The sequence below is a fragment of the Hyperoodon ampullatus genome, assembly GCF_949752795.1.
Source record: "Hyperoodon ampullatus genome assembly, chromosome: 20".
Classification (NCBI taxonomy): Eukaryota; Metazoa; Chordata; class Mammalia; order Artiodactyla; family Ziphiidae; genus Hyperoodon; species Hyperoodon ampullatus.
The window spans coordinates 23,237,060-23,253,462 of NC_136933.1; the positions used below are offsets into that span (position 1 = coordinate 23,237,060).

At 36.3% G+C, this 16,403-nt stretch overlaps 1 protein-coding gene across 1 annotated transcript; it reads left to right on the forward strand.

The window, feature by feature from the left end:
• The first annotated feature begins 638 nt into the window (after positions 1 to 638).
• On the forward strand, positions 639 to 16,322 carry UFSP2 (UFM1 specific peptidase 2). Its single transcript, XM_079726518.1, has 11 exons — positions 639 to 711; positions 3,408 to 3,591; positions 3,673 to 3,739; positions 5,981 to 6,138; positions 6,527 to 6,719; positions 8,037 to 8,183; positions 10,826 to 10,990; positions 11,201 to 11,325; positions 12,523 to 12,599; positions 13,505 to 13,629; positions 16,170 to 16,322. Exons 1-11 carry the CDS (start codon positions 648 to 650, stop codon positions 16,254 to 16,256), a joined length of 1,392 nt encoding a protein of 463 aa, XP_079582644.1. The 5' UTR covers positions 639 to 647; the 3' UTR covers positions 16,257 to 16,322.
• Positions 16,323 to 16,403: the final 81 nt, after the last annotated feature.

Consider the following 16,403-nt stretch of genomic DNA (forward strand, 5'->3'; position numbering starts at 1 on the left):
GTGGTTTTTGTTCCACAGGCTGCAGGATTGTAGTTCTTCTTGCTTCTGCTCGTGAATATAAGGCTTTTGATTCTTATTGCCATATCACCCTATGAAGAATTCTAAGAGTTTATACTCCCACTGTCAGTGACATATTAGTTTCCTCTCATTGTCTTGACCATCAGTTCTTATCATAATAGGGTCAGTGTTTTTGTCCCATTCTTAAACTAGTTATTTTCCATTGATCTTTTCATGTCATTGTTAAACCCTATAATTATTAAAACTGTAATTTAGAAATACTTTCTTAGAGCTGTGGTCCTCAACCTTTTCACATTAGACTCATTCACATGGAGGACGTTTTAAATATCCTTGTGCCAAACCCTCCCCAGACCAATTAATCAGAATCTCGGAGGGTGTAGCCCAGGAATCAGTATTTTAAACTTCTCAGGTGATTTCAATGTGGAACAAAGGTTGAGAACCTCTAATTTAGAATTTAGAGTGTTTTGTTTTTCTCCATAAAACAAGGAATTAACTCGTGAAATAACTTGAAAAATCAAGGTTAATTAATGCCTAAACCTAAATTCAGTTCAATTGTAATTTATATGAGGATGAGTTTTTGTTTTACAATGAAATTTTGGTTTTATTTGTCTTAGGTTATTTCAGAGACTATGGATATGCTCTTCAGAATGAGAGGTGGCCTTGATCTAGCTTTTCAGCTAGCTACTCCTAATGGTAGGTCTGCTAAAATACTCTGCTTTTTTATTATAAAGTTGATTATGAAATATAGTGAGATTCTTATCATTTTGCACATGAAACTGAGAGATAGGATGAATAAACTGTCTAAGGTCATATAGTTAGTAAGTGATATAAATAGGATTTAAACTTAGACACTGTTCCCCACCACCTCTAGCCCATGGGGCTCTCTGTGCACATTAGGAAGAAGTATCCCCTTACTTAAGAAATTTTACTTCCCTCTCAAAGAAAATTGTCATGATAAATATAAATATCCACCATGAGCACAATATAAAGAGGCACCCAGACTTGTACATTGTAGACTTACAACTGTACATAACCCTGAGTCTCCAGAGCCCACTCTCTTGAATGTCATGTTGTTTAGGAATGGTAGGCAAGCTCTATGGGAGAAAAATCAGCAGTGTTTGTATAAACCAAATTCTAGGATGTCTTCCTGTTTCTGACTACTGCCACAAACTGAGGCAAAGAATAACAGAGGAAGAAGATGAGGAGCTGTGTTTGAGATGTGTTTCATCTGAGATGCCACAGTAAGCCAAGTGCCAACTCCCAACAGGCATTTGGTAATTTGAGTCTGAAACTTAGGGGAGAGTGGTCAGAACTGGAGATAAGAGAACTTAATGTCTCTCAAGGATGATAGTTAATACCTTGATACTAAATGAAATCACTCAAGAAAAGCATGATCAATGGTGTCAGGAGCCACAAAGAAGTTGAGAAAGATAAGGAATAAGCAGTGTCAGAGCTCCTTGAAGGAGATCACCAGCTGGCGATTATTTACTGGCCCTTTGGAAAGAGGGAGTGAATGCTGAATGTTCTTTCTGACCCATCCCTTCATATTAGACAGTTGTTCTCAATCTTAGTCCACATTCTAATTCCCACTTCCAGACCAATTAAAGTCTCTAAGGACAGAGACTCGGGCATCAGTAAGCTTTTTAGGTGATTCTCTAATGTGCCATCAAGATGAGAATCATTTTGCAAGGACTAAAACTCACTTTTAGGCCTATCTTATCAATAAAGTATTGTTGTTCCTTAATATGTTACTTGTATGGATAAAGCCTTACATTTTACAACTTAATAAAATTGAAGGTATATTTTGCTATGAACTTATCGCAAAGTATAACTAATATATTAGTCACCAAATATAATGATGTAATTTCAAATGTAAAGACTACAGATACTTTTTACCTAGTAATTAATGTATTTGAGCTTGTCTTCTGACTTGATAGTATTCCTCCTCCTGTATCAAACTCTTTGAAACACTCAATGAAGGGAATCATTAATGAGGAAATTGAGGGGCAGAAGGTGCTTAACTTAAAGACATCACAATTATTTAGGTACTTTACCTCATGGTCCTTCAGGGATAAACAGAAGGTAATCCAGGAATTATGTTTGTCTTTTGTAGTGCAGCTAAAAATCTTTAAATCTGGCTTTCTGAAACATATCAAGATATCTTTTAATCTGACTTGTTATAAGTAATCTTTTCTCTACCACAATCTCAAGGTATTTATTTATCAAGATATCAGTGTGATAGTTAAATAAATATTTTAATCACAAGGTTAAGTAGGTTTAGGATTTAGGAGTATAAAGCTAGGACAAGTATTTAAATATTGTCTTCTTCAGATATATCTTCTTTATAGTTTTGACTTTGGAACCATGAAAATGTTTTTCATATTTAAAAAATTCTATAAAGTAAAAAGGAAATCCCTGAAAATGAAGTCAGACAAATATCAGGTTGATGACATACCACACAGAGAAAAAAACTGTGACTTCAGAGCACAGTACTTTGTACAGTCTTAGTAGGATATAGTCCAAGGAAGAATAGAACTATAAAGAAATTTAAATTTCATTCAACAGTTTTATTGCTATAAGTAATAAAGTATTTTGAGAGTAATTGGAATCCTTATACATTGCTGATGGGAATATAAAATGGTGCAGTTTCTTTGGAAAACAGTTTGGCAGTTCCTCAAAAAGACAGTTACCGTATGACCCAGCAATTCTTCCTAGATGATCACCTAAGAGAATTAAAAACGTATGTCCACACAATAACTTGTGCACAAATGCTCATAACAGCATTATTCATGATAACCAAAAAGTAGAAACAACCCAAATGTGTATCAGCTTATGAATGGATAAACAAAACATGTTTTGCTCATACAATGGAGTGTTATTCAGCCATAAAGAAGAGTGAAGTGCTAATTCATGCTATGGATGAATTCACAATATGGATGAATCTTGAAAGTATTAGGCCGAGTGAAAGAAGCCAGACACAAAAGGCCACGTAATGTGTGATTCCATTTATATGAAGTGTCCAGAATAGGCAGATCTATAGAGACCAAAAGTAGGTTAGTGATTGCCATGGGAGAATAGGGAATGACCTCTGGTAAGGCCAGGGTTTCTTTGGGGGTGATGAAATGTTCTGGAATTAAATAGTGATGATTTTACACCTTGTCGTATACTAAAAGCAACTGAATTGTACACATGAAACAGTGAATTTTATGGTCTATGAATTTTATGTCAATTTTTTTTTAAAAAGGCAAAAAAAAATGTTTTTATAGTATTGAATATAGGGAATGGATATTTGGGGTCAGTTTTACTGTGCTGTACTTTTGTGTGCTTGGAAGCATTCATGTTGAAAACTTTACAATTTTTCTTATTCTATTTATATTCTTTTAATTTAGAAATTTTTATCAAGAAAGCACTAAAACATATGTTGAGTGACCTGTCAACCAAGCTTTCTTCAAATGCACTTGTGTTCAGAATCTGCCACAGTTCAGTGTACATATGGCCTAACAGTGACATGAACACCATTCCAGGAGAACTGACTGATAGTTCCACCTGTAAGAACATAATGCGCTTTATTCAGTGAGTATGCTTGGAGATGGCTAGAAGTGTTTTCACAACATCATTTCGTATGGTAAACATCTTTGTGTATTAAAAATTTAGATTTGAACAGGAAGAAGATACAAAACGAAAATTCATGAGGAAGAAAGACAAAAAGTTGTCAGACATGGTAAGCAAATCACCTGTCTTCTTAGTGATAAAAATTTTCAATCCTTGAATTTGGAGTTGAGTGAGATCTTAGAAATTACTTAACCCAACTTTCTTATTTTTTTTACAGATCAGATTATTCAGGTCCAGAAAAATTAAGTGACTTGCCAGAGGTTATATCTCTGGTGTACATATCTAAACTTTTGTCCCATTATAATATATATCTTAAATGGGTTTTTTGGATGCTTTGTTTGCTCCCACAGAAATAAAACAGCTTGATTCTGTTTACAAATTATTTAAAAACAAATAAAAAGGGATCATTCTGAAACATGACAGTGATACATTATGCCATATGAGGTAGTAAATAATAAATGATTTACTTTTCTTCACACTGTTTTGGTTCTGTTGATTTTTGAACCAGTACTATTGAGTACCTGCCACATGCCACAAACTTTGCCAGATATTGGAGATGAAAAATGGAGCTGCTGCTTCAAGGCAGGAAGTTGTACAAAGTTAGTATACCTTTAGTGTTTTTCCAGACTAGTAAGGAAAATAGAGTGGACGTGAGGTTGGAGATGTGGGCAGGGACCACTCAGGAGAAGCCAAACCAAAACAGTAGCTACGGTAATAAAGAGGAGGGAATGGATACAAGAACTATTTAGGGGATCAAATAGATTATACTTGGAAACTAATTGGATGTGGGATGACCAGCTTCTTGCTTGGGTAAAGATGGAAGATGGGGAAGACATGAGGTCAGTTTCGGTCACACTATGTTTTAGACAGCAGTGAGGGGGTCCACATGAGCTGTTAGATTTATAAATGTGGAGTGTACAAAAGAACTGTGGGCTATGGGTAAGGATTTGAGAATTACCAGTCGTTGGAGCTTGACATTTGGAGGGATACAGGTCAGTTCTTTTGCAGGATGTTCCTCAGTTTGGGTCTGGGTTTGTTTTAGGCTTCCTCATGATAGATTCATGTGGTCATTGTTGGTAGGAATACCACAGAAGTAATGTGTGTCCTTCTCAGCACGTCGTATGAAAGAAGCATATGCTCAGTTGGTTCTTGTATTAGTGCTGTTAACTTTGATCATTTAATGTGGTACCTGCCGGTGTTCTCCACGGTGAGGGTACTATTTTTTGCCCTTATAATTAGTAAGTATTTTGTGGGAAGATACCTTGAGTTTATATATATATCCTGTTCCTCATCACGTTTTTACCCATCACTTCTAACATCAATTGATAATTTTTGCCAGAATCTTAGCATTCATCTGATGGTTGCAAAATAGTGATTTTTCTAAGTCTATTGTTTCCTTTTACATTTATTAGATGACATTATACTGTGAGGGGGAGATTTTCCATTTCCCTGTTTGTTTATTAACTGCATGGAAGCGTGGATTCCTATTTTATGCAAAGAGTTATCTGTGACTGTTACTGTCCTTAGTTATGTTGATGCTCACATTTTCTAAGATTTGGCCAATAGAAATTTCATGCTGGCTCCGGTGTCCTCTTGACACCATATTTTTGAGTACTTGCTACTTTCTTCCACAGGATGTTCCAGACACATCTTGTACTTGCCCTGTTCTAGCTCAGGAATCAGCCATTTCCCCAAGGAACACACACATGTATATATACATACTATACATAAATAACACATACATCCACATTTATCTGTAAATCATATTATACCTCCAGTTCTACTTCAGCCTCACACAATTCCTGACCTCTTTCCAGTGAGAAACCTGGCTTCCAGTACTCTTAATATTTTGCTAAATTTGTTTCGTATACAGAAATCATTTTCAGAATTGTTTTCCCATACCACTATCAAAATCAAACCTACTAATAGAGTTCAGTATTTGTTTATAGTTTTTTATGTCTTTAGACCACAGGTATATAGTCATAATATACGTTTAAACGTTGCTTCAGCGTGTGGTTACTGTATCTTGTTCATTTGATTTTTTTTTGTTTTGTTTTGAAATTTTTAAATGTATACAAAAGTAGGGAAAATAGTTAAATGAAGCCTGGTGAACCTAACTTTAATGTTTATCAGTACGTGATCCATCTGATTTCACCTTCACTTCCCACTCACTTTCCCCTTCTCCTCAGATTGTTTTGAAGCAGGGAAGATTTTTTCTTTAAGCTAAGATTTGTGCTTTTCAGTAATTTACTGTAATTATAGCTTATATGGTCCTTAAAAATCCTTTTACTTACCTTTTATATTATTGTTCAATGTACTATAAGTTAACTTTTACTGTTTATCTTTATAGCATCAAATAGTAAATATAGATCTTATGCTGGAAATGTCAACCCCTCTGGCAGCTGTAACACCCATCATTGAAAGAGAAAGTGGAGGACACCACTATGTTAATATGACTTTACCAGTTGATGCAGTTGTATCTGTTGCTCCAGAAGAAACATGGGGAAAGTAGGTATTTTCTAATACTACTGCCACGTTTAAATGAGGATCCTCTCCCAAAGTAATCAGAGCTCATTTTAAATGATCATATAGGCATATTCAGGGTTGTTGTTGTTTTTACTGTGATTTACTCCTTGTTTATTGTTAAACTAAGAGTCATCTAGTAATTAGATGTTTATTGGAGGAAGTAGAGTAATATGCAAAACCTGTAGGGTTTTCCCTTTATCTACACAGAGGAAATTTAGTTTATTTAACATTTAACTTTTCATTTTTTAGACTTCCTTTAATAAACCTGGTCCAATTGAGGATATATTAGGAATATAGTCACTCGACACTTTCATGTATCATAAACTACTATAACTTTGTTAATGCACTTATATATTTTTCCCCCCCTCAGAGTTCGTAAATGTCTAGTTGATGCAATTCATAATCAACTAACTGATATGGAAAAATGCATTTTGAAATACATGAAAGGAACATCTATCGTGGTCCCTGAACCACTGCACTTTTTATTACCAGGGGAAAAAAATCTTGTAACAATTTCATATCCATCAGGAATTCCAGATGATCAGCTGCAGGCCTATAGAAAGGTGAAACCAATTCGTTTTTTCTTTAAAAAAAATACAGCTATGATTCATTTTGTGTTTAATTATGTGTTTCTAATAAATGGACATTGTTTTGTGATTTAATTTTAAAGTGTGGACGCAGACTATTAGCTTTACACCTTATTTAATTTCTGTTCTATAACTTTTTTTAAGTATTATTAATGAAAAAATACTTTGCTAAACCATATGTAACATTTTAATTTCATATGTTCAGTGTAGTTCATATGTTATTTTTCTGTAATGAAATTTAGAACTGAAAAGATGCTTACATGCCTAGAGCAGCTGATGAGTGTTATTTAATATATTCCTTTTCTCTTCCGTTACTTCCAGATTTGTGAAAGAGACAAGATTAGAGTCAGAGAAGGGAAATTAGGATTTATGCTATTTCTAATTAGGATTTATAGTATTACTCCATCCCCCACATCCCAGGGTTATTTGGGTTTTATTAGAGGCATTTTGAAGAAAACATGATCAGCATTCAAAGAAATGAGATTTCTTGGCAAAATAACTGGTTTGGGAGTACATATTTTTGATGTGTGGCCTTGCCTGGCATCCATCAAATTATACCATGGGACTATCTTCCCAGTCTCTGTCCCTGAAAAGAGATATAACAATGTAACCCTCTGTACCTCTCTGTAAGTGCCAGATGAATTGATTTGCAGAGGCAACAGTTACATAAGCTAATGATCCCATTCAAACTGCTAGAATACATAGGAAATAGCAAAAGAAGATGTCAGACTTTTCAAAGTAACTATTACATGTTTTTACACATTCAGGAATATATTGCCTTTTAAACATGTATGTGTATTTTTATTCTGATGCCATATTGGTTGGTTTCATGCCACCAATCTCTAATTTAATCACTACCCCTTTTATTTGTTAAGTACTCTAAGCATGATTTTTTTTAATATTTTGATATAATTATATCATTGTTAATTATAATTTATGAGGCTGTTTCAAAACCAGTCTTTAGCCTGGATGTATTTTAACAGAGTGTGTTATAGTGAGTAATTTTAAATAATCTCAATTCTCTTACTCTAACGAATTATTATCATTTTTCTACATTCCCTTCCAGTTTCTATCCATATACATAGATAAACAAAAATAAATCTTTTTTGGTTTTAGTTTAAATCTCACTTTCTTTGACCTTAGTGAATTAAATCATAAGTGCATTTGATAACGTTTATAACCAATATATAGTAAATATTCTGTTTTGTATCTAGTTTGAGTTTATTTATTGACTAGGAATCTAATCATTTAACTTTTTTTCTCTTCTTTCCTCTTGATTCTGATTTCATTTAGGAGTTACACGATCTCTTCAATCTGCCTCATGACAGACCTTATTTCAAAAGGTCTAATGCTTATCACTTTCCAGATGAACCATACAAAGATGGTTACATTAGAAATCCACATACTTATCTCAATCCACCTAACATAGAGACTGGTATGGTGAGTTTAATAATTCTTTATGTGAGTCAATTGATCATAAGTGTCATTAGTTGTTTTTTGTCTGTACCCAGTGGAAGTTGTAAGGATCAATTCATAATGGGTATCATCGTCCCTAAAACATACTTTGCCACCTTTTTCTTTTAATGATCATTGCTTAAGATAGCAGTAATTCACAGTGGTCTAAAAAGGTTAGGAATAGATAGTGTGTAGCACATTTCTCTTACTAAAATTCCATTCCTTAATTTCTTTAAAGGCTTGTCCCGCTTTATTTCCATTCTGAACCTGAGAAATCATGCTAATTAAGGGCATATTTCTACACAACTCACACTGTAGGAAAAGGCTAATAAAGCACTACATGTTTCCTGTACAGCACATACCTAGTTGTAAGGGGTAGATCTTTTCACTAAAGGTAGCTCAGAAAAGGAGTGTGGGGGAAGGGTTCCTTTAAGGATGCATGCAGGCTAGTAAGAGAGGATCTCATGGGCAACCAAGAATAGGAATCGTACAGCTGGGCCTCTTAGAACAAAGCAGCGCTGTGACTGGCCTCGGTCTCAAGGCCTACTCTTACTCCTGGATGGCATTTCTCAGCTTTCTTTGGGGGTGCTTTTGATCCTAACTGGCCTGTTCCTTCCCTTTACTCTTACCTTTTCCCAGCCCCGTCTTCTGTTTCCTCATTTTTTCAGCCTGACATAACTTTTCCTACTCTCCCTCAGAGCTGCTCATTGCATGCATTGTTTCAGCTTCATTCCTTGCACTTACTGCCTGATTCACTCTGCACCTCTCAATTCAAATTCCCATAAGAGGGGCTTCCCTGGTGGCACAGTGGTTGAGAGTCCGCCTGCCGGTGCAGGGGACACAGGTTCGTGCCCCGGTCCGGAAGCATCCCACATGCCGCGGAACGGCTGGGCCCGTGAGCCATGGCCGCTGAGCCTGCACGTCCGTCCGCAATGGGAGAGGCCACAACAGTGAGAGGCCCGCGTACTGCAAAAACAAACAAACAAACAAACAAATTCCCATAAGAGAAAACTTGATTGGCCCATCTTGTCATGGCATTTATTCAATACCTGCTGAGTCTCCAGGTGCTTTGTAAGGAAATCTTAAGAATTAAAGATGAGTACGTGATACAACGTTGACCCTAGGGCAGTTAGGGGCCTGCTTCCGGTTCTGGCCATCAGCAAGCACTTGGGACAGCAGCTTCACCTGCGAGAGCTATGGGCAGACCAGCTTCGCATAGAACAGCCCTGGCTGGGCACTCACCGTTACATGCATACAAATGAGACTTTAGTCAACGTTTCAGTGACATTGAATGATTTCACTTATTCTGCTTATATGGGAGGAAATCTTGAGAGACCTGTTCCTGATTGAAAATCTTGTTCTGTCACAGTCATAGAATCATAGAATAGGAAATACAAAACGTAGAGTCTCTAACAAGCAACATAACTCTTGATGGTTTTCCCGTAGATTATTACATAAATGTTTTCTCTCTCAGATTATATTTGGAACTCTTCTAGGGTAAGTATTATATCATATATTCATTTTTCATTCCTAATAGTTCTTTACTAAGCACCGGGACACTCAGAAGGTACTGAATAAATACTGATTGTTTTTTGGCAATGAAATGGGTTGGTTATCTGTATTGCAAAAATGCAAGAAGCATTTATATATTTCTTAATATTTATTATATGATACTTAATGTGTGCATGTAACATACATGTAAGTTATAAAGCACAGTAAAGAAATCAATATTGGAGAGCTCCCTGCCCCATTTAAGAACTAGGACGTGGCCAGTCTGACTGTGTTCTCCTTCCTATCCACTCCTCTGCCTCCCCGACAACCAGGAGGAACTATTATACTGAGTTTGGGGTTCATCATTCACTTTGCTTTCTTTTAATAGTTTCACCATATATGTCTCTCAACAATGTTGCTTTTAGTCTTGCTTGATTTTGAGTTTTACCAAAATGGTGTCATTCTGTGTGTAGTCTTCTACAACTTGCTTTTTCACTCAATATCATGTAGCTAAGATTTATCCATGGTATTGTGTATAACTGTAGTTCAGTTATCTTTATTGCTGGATAATATACCTTGGTATGATTTTTTTTCCCAGGTTGTTTTGCTATTTAGACAACCCTGCTATGAACGTTACTGTATATGTCTCTTGTTACATATATGCAACAATGTCAACAATTTGCTATATTTGCTTCATTTCTCCTTTTTTCTCCTTGAGCCATTTCAAAGAAAATTACAGGCATCATGCTATTTACTCCTAAATACTTCCAATGGAAATCTCCAAACAATATTAGATTTGCATTCATGATAGTTTGGTTATGATTAATTATTATTTTTTATTCTCTGCTGGATTTAGTTTGCTAATATTTTGTTAAGATTGTTGCATCTGTGTTCATGAATGATATTGTCTTGTAATTTTCTTTTCTCATACTGTTCTTACTTTACTTTTGTATCAGTAGTATACTGGCTCATTGAAAGAGTTGGGGAGTGTTTCCTCTTCTTTAAAAAAATTTTTATAAGGAACTAAAGTAAGTCTAGCTCCGAGAATAGTAAAATGACTCGGTATGTGTATGTGTAATATAATATATACATCTATCTTAAGTTAATATTTTACTATGTTTCTTCTTTTTATATAGATTTCTGTGGTCCAGGGCATATATGGTTACCATCATTATATGCAGGATCGGATAGATGACAATGGCTGGGGCTGTGCTTATCGGTCTCTGCAGACTATCTGCTCTTGGTTCAAACACCAGGGATACACAGAGAGATCCATTCCAACACACAGAGAAATTCAGCAGGTACAGAACATGCCATTTTGAATTGTAATCAGTTGGATGTTTCATTAACCCTTAATATACCATTAATAATTATTCCTACCTCATGGTGCAGACTTATTTCTGTTTTGAAGGAAAAAAATATAAATACTGGTAATCAGGGAAAATGCCCTAAACGTAATTTTTAATAGCTGTCTTGTGTATGGATCTTTTTGTATTTTTAAATACACAAAGGCTCTAGTTGATGCTGGGGACAAACCAGCAACATTTGTCGGATCACGGCAGTGGATTGGATCTATCGAGGTGCAGCTGGTACTGAACCATTTGATTGGTATAACTTCAAAAATACTGTTTGTCAGGTAAGGACACTTTAAGAAATCTGAGAAATCATTTCAAAGAGAATTTGTCATTTTTATTAAAAGAAAAAGCGCATTTTCCCCCACATTTGTTGTCACTCTTTTCTCTTCCTCCACATTGCCTCCTTGCTTTATAAATCTCATTTTTTTAGCCCTAAATTTTTTTGTTATTTTTTAGAAGATGTTTGAGTTTATGAGTAAACTTTGTGGTATCTGCTTATATGCTCTAGGCCTAATCTTAGTCTGGAAGAGGAAAACTTGCAAATATGTCAGTTTTGAGTAGAGTTACAGAAAGTCTAGTTTTTTTGTTTTGTTTTTCTTTTTATTTAGTTTTTTATTTATTTTATTTTTTGGCTGCATTGGGTCTTCATTGCTGTGCATGGGCTTTCTCTAGTTGTGGTGAGCGGGGGCTACTCTTCATTGCAGTGCGCAGGCTTCTCATTGAGGTGGCTTCTCTTGTTGTGGAGCATGGGCTCTAGGCGCACGGGCTTCAGTAATTGCAGCACGTGGGCTCAGTAGTTGTGGTGCGCGGGCTCTAGGGAGCACAGGCTCAGTAGTTGTGGCGCACAGGCCTAGTTGCTCTGTGGCATGTGGGATCTTCCCAGACTAGGGATCGAACCCATGTCCCGTGCATTGACAGGCGGATTCTTAACCACTGCACCACCAGGGAAGTCCCCAGAAAGTCTAATTTTTTAATGCCTAAGGCAGAGACATCTTGAAAGGAAAAAATCAGATGTTGATCTATGACTGACCTTTTTGTTTATCTCCTACTCTTTTTCTTCCTAAGATTTTAATAAATTAATAATGTGTCCAAATAATACATTCATTTTATCTTTTCCAATATATTTTAATCACAATTCTAGTATTAAAATATGAGCAAATATTAATATAAGATTGATATCTATGACCATTACTAGCTTACTCCTTTTTTTAATGAGCTTATGTTTTCAATACATTTTCTATTACAACAACCTTGCTAACTATAGTGTTACTATTTTTATTGTCCAAGTACTTTAATACCTCTGATTTCACAATTGCAGTTTGGATTGGCTGTGGAAATCAGTGCTAACAAATAAGTGATAGATTAAGTAGTGAAGCACATGGTGATTAAAAAATGAGTTTTGGCACAGCAAAACATTATTCATACATTCCCAACTATCTTAGAAATAGTTCATCTGATAGAAAATGGTTTCTTTCTAGCCAAGGTTCTGAAATGGCCTCTCAGGGACGGGAACTGGTTAATCATTTCCAGAGTGAAGGAACGCCAGTAATGATCGGTAAGGTGTTTGGATATCTCAGGTTCTTTTGGTAGAGTGGAGAGTATGTGAAACTTACAGTTAATAAAAATATGTAATGGCATATAAAATCAGTCATTTTTAAACATATTAAAATTAGCTTTTACATCATGCATACTGTCCTCTGGATATTATTTTAAAATTTCCAAGGTAGGAGGAAAGTTACAAAAAGGATAATAACCAGAAGTAGTAAAGGCTAAGAAGAGAAATGAAAACTGTGTTCACATACTTGAAGAGTTGAGAGCAGAATGGAAAAGAGGCAGTGGTCCCTGAGCTGAGCATTGGAAGTCATGGCTAGCACTAACTTGGCTGGCTGTGTGACATTATGCAAATTGCTTAACCTCTTGGGCTTTATTTGTAAAATAAGAGGATTGGATTAGCTGATCTAAAGATTCACGATTCTGTGAGAAGTAAGACTTGTCCTGTGATGACAGAAGGCAAGGTAAGACTGGTGTGTAAGAAATGCGGGTAGGCAGATTTCAGCAAAATACAGAAAGTATTGAAAGAGTAGATGGGCAGCACCATTGGAGGTACTCAGTGCAGAGGCAGCATTGCCCAGCTGCTGAGAGAGGTACCAACAGCAGTGATTGTTACTCCATTGGGTGGAGTTTAGACCCTCTGTGGCCCTTTTTAAATTCAGTCTAGGTAATTCCATGGATATTGCAGTGAAATATAAACCTAATATGATTATAGATACGATTGTTTCTTTTCTGTCTTAAAGGTGTAATTTTATCTTTTCAGAGTATATTTGACATTGTGTCGTTTACAGTGTACGCCAGTTGATTTTAATGCTGTTAGATCAATTAATAGGCAAAATAATCTATTGAAATTGAAAGGGAAGTTGAGATTAATATATGCCCTCTCATTTCATATTTCCTCTTCAATAGGGGGAGGAGTTTTGGCCCACACAATACTAGGAGTTGCATGGAATGAGATTACAGGACAGATAAAATTTCTGATTTTAGATCCGCATTATACAGGCGCTGAAGATCTGCAAGTTATTTTAGAAAAGGTAAGTGTCTGTTTAACACAAATTTAGATACAAGGCAAAGAACCCAGAACCAAAGGATAGAAAACTGGCAGCTAACAGAAAGATGGATTATGAAGTGAGGGCAGGGGTCCTCCCTGTAAGGAGGGAGTCTAAGGCTGTGATGAGATGAGTAACTGTCTCTCTAGACACAGAGGACAAGGGGGCACTAAAGTAAATTGTGAAAGACAAAATTTAGCTTAGATTTATCAAGACTTTCTCAGTTATTAAACTTAATAGAATGCGAAAGTCATAAATATATTCGTCTGGAGACTTACAGCTTTGCATAAATATAAATATAGTGAGATATATCAATGCCTTGAAATAGGGTGGAGTATATAACCTTTATAATTTTAGAATTAACCAGAAATTAGCTAAGCAGTATGCTGGACATTATGGAGGCTTGACTGCCTTTAATTTATTTACATATAACTTCATCTCATTCTATGAAGGAGTTATATTTGAAACAGATTTAAGAGTATTTGTTGATGCTTAAACTACCAGCTAAAGGAGGTATAAATTAAATTAATTTATAGGCATCTAATTCAGACTTAGTACTGAGTTTTCATGAGAAATTAGTACTAAATTTTCATGAAACTCAGTACTAAATCTTTAGGAGGCAAGTGTTATAAGATATAACACTTGTTTTAAATAAGTTTTATATTCTTTGCCAAATATATTAAAATTACAAAGAATGCATACAGCCTTTCCAGCTATAAGCCAATGAATATATCCTATCCACTACCCTTCATTTTTGTCATGTTGTCACTTAAGTCAATATCATTAGTACCCATAAAAAGGTTTCTCTGCTCTTTTTTATTTTTATTTTTTATTTTTCGGTACGCGGGCCTCTCACTGTTGTGGCCTCTCCCGTTGCGGAGCACAGGCTCCGGATGCGCAGGCTCAGCGGCCATGGCTCACGGGCCCAGCCGCTCCGCGGCATATGGGATCCTCCCGGACCGGGGCACGAACCCGTATCCCTTGCATTGGCAGGCGGACTCTCAACCACTGCGCCACCAGGGAGGCCCTCTTTTTTATTTTTTTTTTGGCTGCATTGGGTCTTGGAGCTCACAAGGCTGCTCCTGCAGAGGCATCACTTAGAGACAGTGAAAGGAAAGCAGGGCATGTTCCAGGAGCTGTGGCAGTTTTAACATGATTAGAGCTGGTGAAGCGGTGTGGCTGATAGCCGGAGGGACAGGCAGGAGGTAAATGGGGGATGGGCGCCGGGAGCCAGGCTGAGGAGCCAGGCATTCAGATTTTATCTTAAAGGCAGTGAGAGGCCTTAGGATTTTAATTAGAGGAATAATACAGATAAGAAAATTACTTCTTTTTGGCTGGCTTGACAGACTTTGGACTAAATGGAATTATCTAGGTAGAGTTTTCTGATGCAATCAGATAGAGTAAGGCATTGTCCCTACTTGCTTTCTCTGAGAGCTACACTCTGCTTTGCTAGTTTTTTCTTTTTTTTTTTAAGCATTAACTTGAGATGTCTGTTTTTTGTGATTAGCAATAATCTTTTTTTAAATTATTTTATTTTGGGCTGCGTTGGGTCTTCGTTGTTGCACGCAGGCTTTCTGTAGTTGCAGCAAGCGGGGGCTACTCTTCATTGCGGTGGGCGGTGGGCGGGCTTCTCATTGCGGTGGCTTCTCTTGTAGGAACTATGACCTTTGACTTCAGGTCGCTGCCAGAATGCCCAGCAGCTTCCCAGTTAGGTAGGGTAAGGGGTAAAACTACTACCTGTCACTCACATGGTGGCATTTTGAATCCTCACTAGTCTCCTCACAAGTATTTGCAAACAAAGCATTTCATTTCAGAATGATGTAACACAGACAAGTTGTGAGCTGGGTCTTTAAGAAAATATTGATAAATCAATGGCCTTAGAAGAAATTTGATAAACTTCTATATTCACAATGAGATTTTGTTTGAAAGCAGTTTTCTCTGCTGGGGAAAAGGATTAATACTGACATAAAATTGTAAAGTGGCATGATTACAGCCTGAGGAAAATGAAGGGCATAGAATGCAACTCCAAGGGCAATCTCAGATTTCTCACTGCCACGTATCACTGCTGAGATGCCACTGCTGGGAAATCAGGATCAAGGCAGTGGCTGATTTGGTGGCTGGGGAGGCCCGCTTTCTAGTTCAGTCTCTTGCACTGTCTATACAGTCTTGTTATGGACAGATGCCAGTTAAACTATCACACGCCATCGACTGACAGAATTATAAAACTATGCATCTTAAAATCAATAAAATGTGGTATTGAGTAACAGTACCATAATGAAGCTTTTCATTTTTAATGATTCCTATGATTAAATATCATAGAATTAAAAATTTTTAAATTGTCTGAAATGGAACCAAATAAGCTACTTTTCTATGTTTTACAGGAACTCAAATATTTGAATTATATAGGTATTTAGAGCCTTATTCCAAGACCCTGCTGACAGAGCAGGATTGTAAAATGTTACAGTTTCAATCATGTAGTCCTATAGCTTTGTAAAAGGTTTTCCTTTCCCTTCTCCCAAATCTAGGGCTGGTGTGGATGGAAGGGTCCAGACTTCTGGAACAACGATGCTTACTATAACTTATGTCTTCCTCAGCGACCAAATACTATTTAAAATATCTTGGACTCAAAGACTGTAGTAAGGTTGTACTTTATAAATTTGTTGATAAAGAATAAATTTAATTTCAAATTAAATCCTGGGCGTAGTTTGATGGTTTCTATGATTTTTTGGTAAAGGTTGTAAATATTACACAAAGAAAAG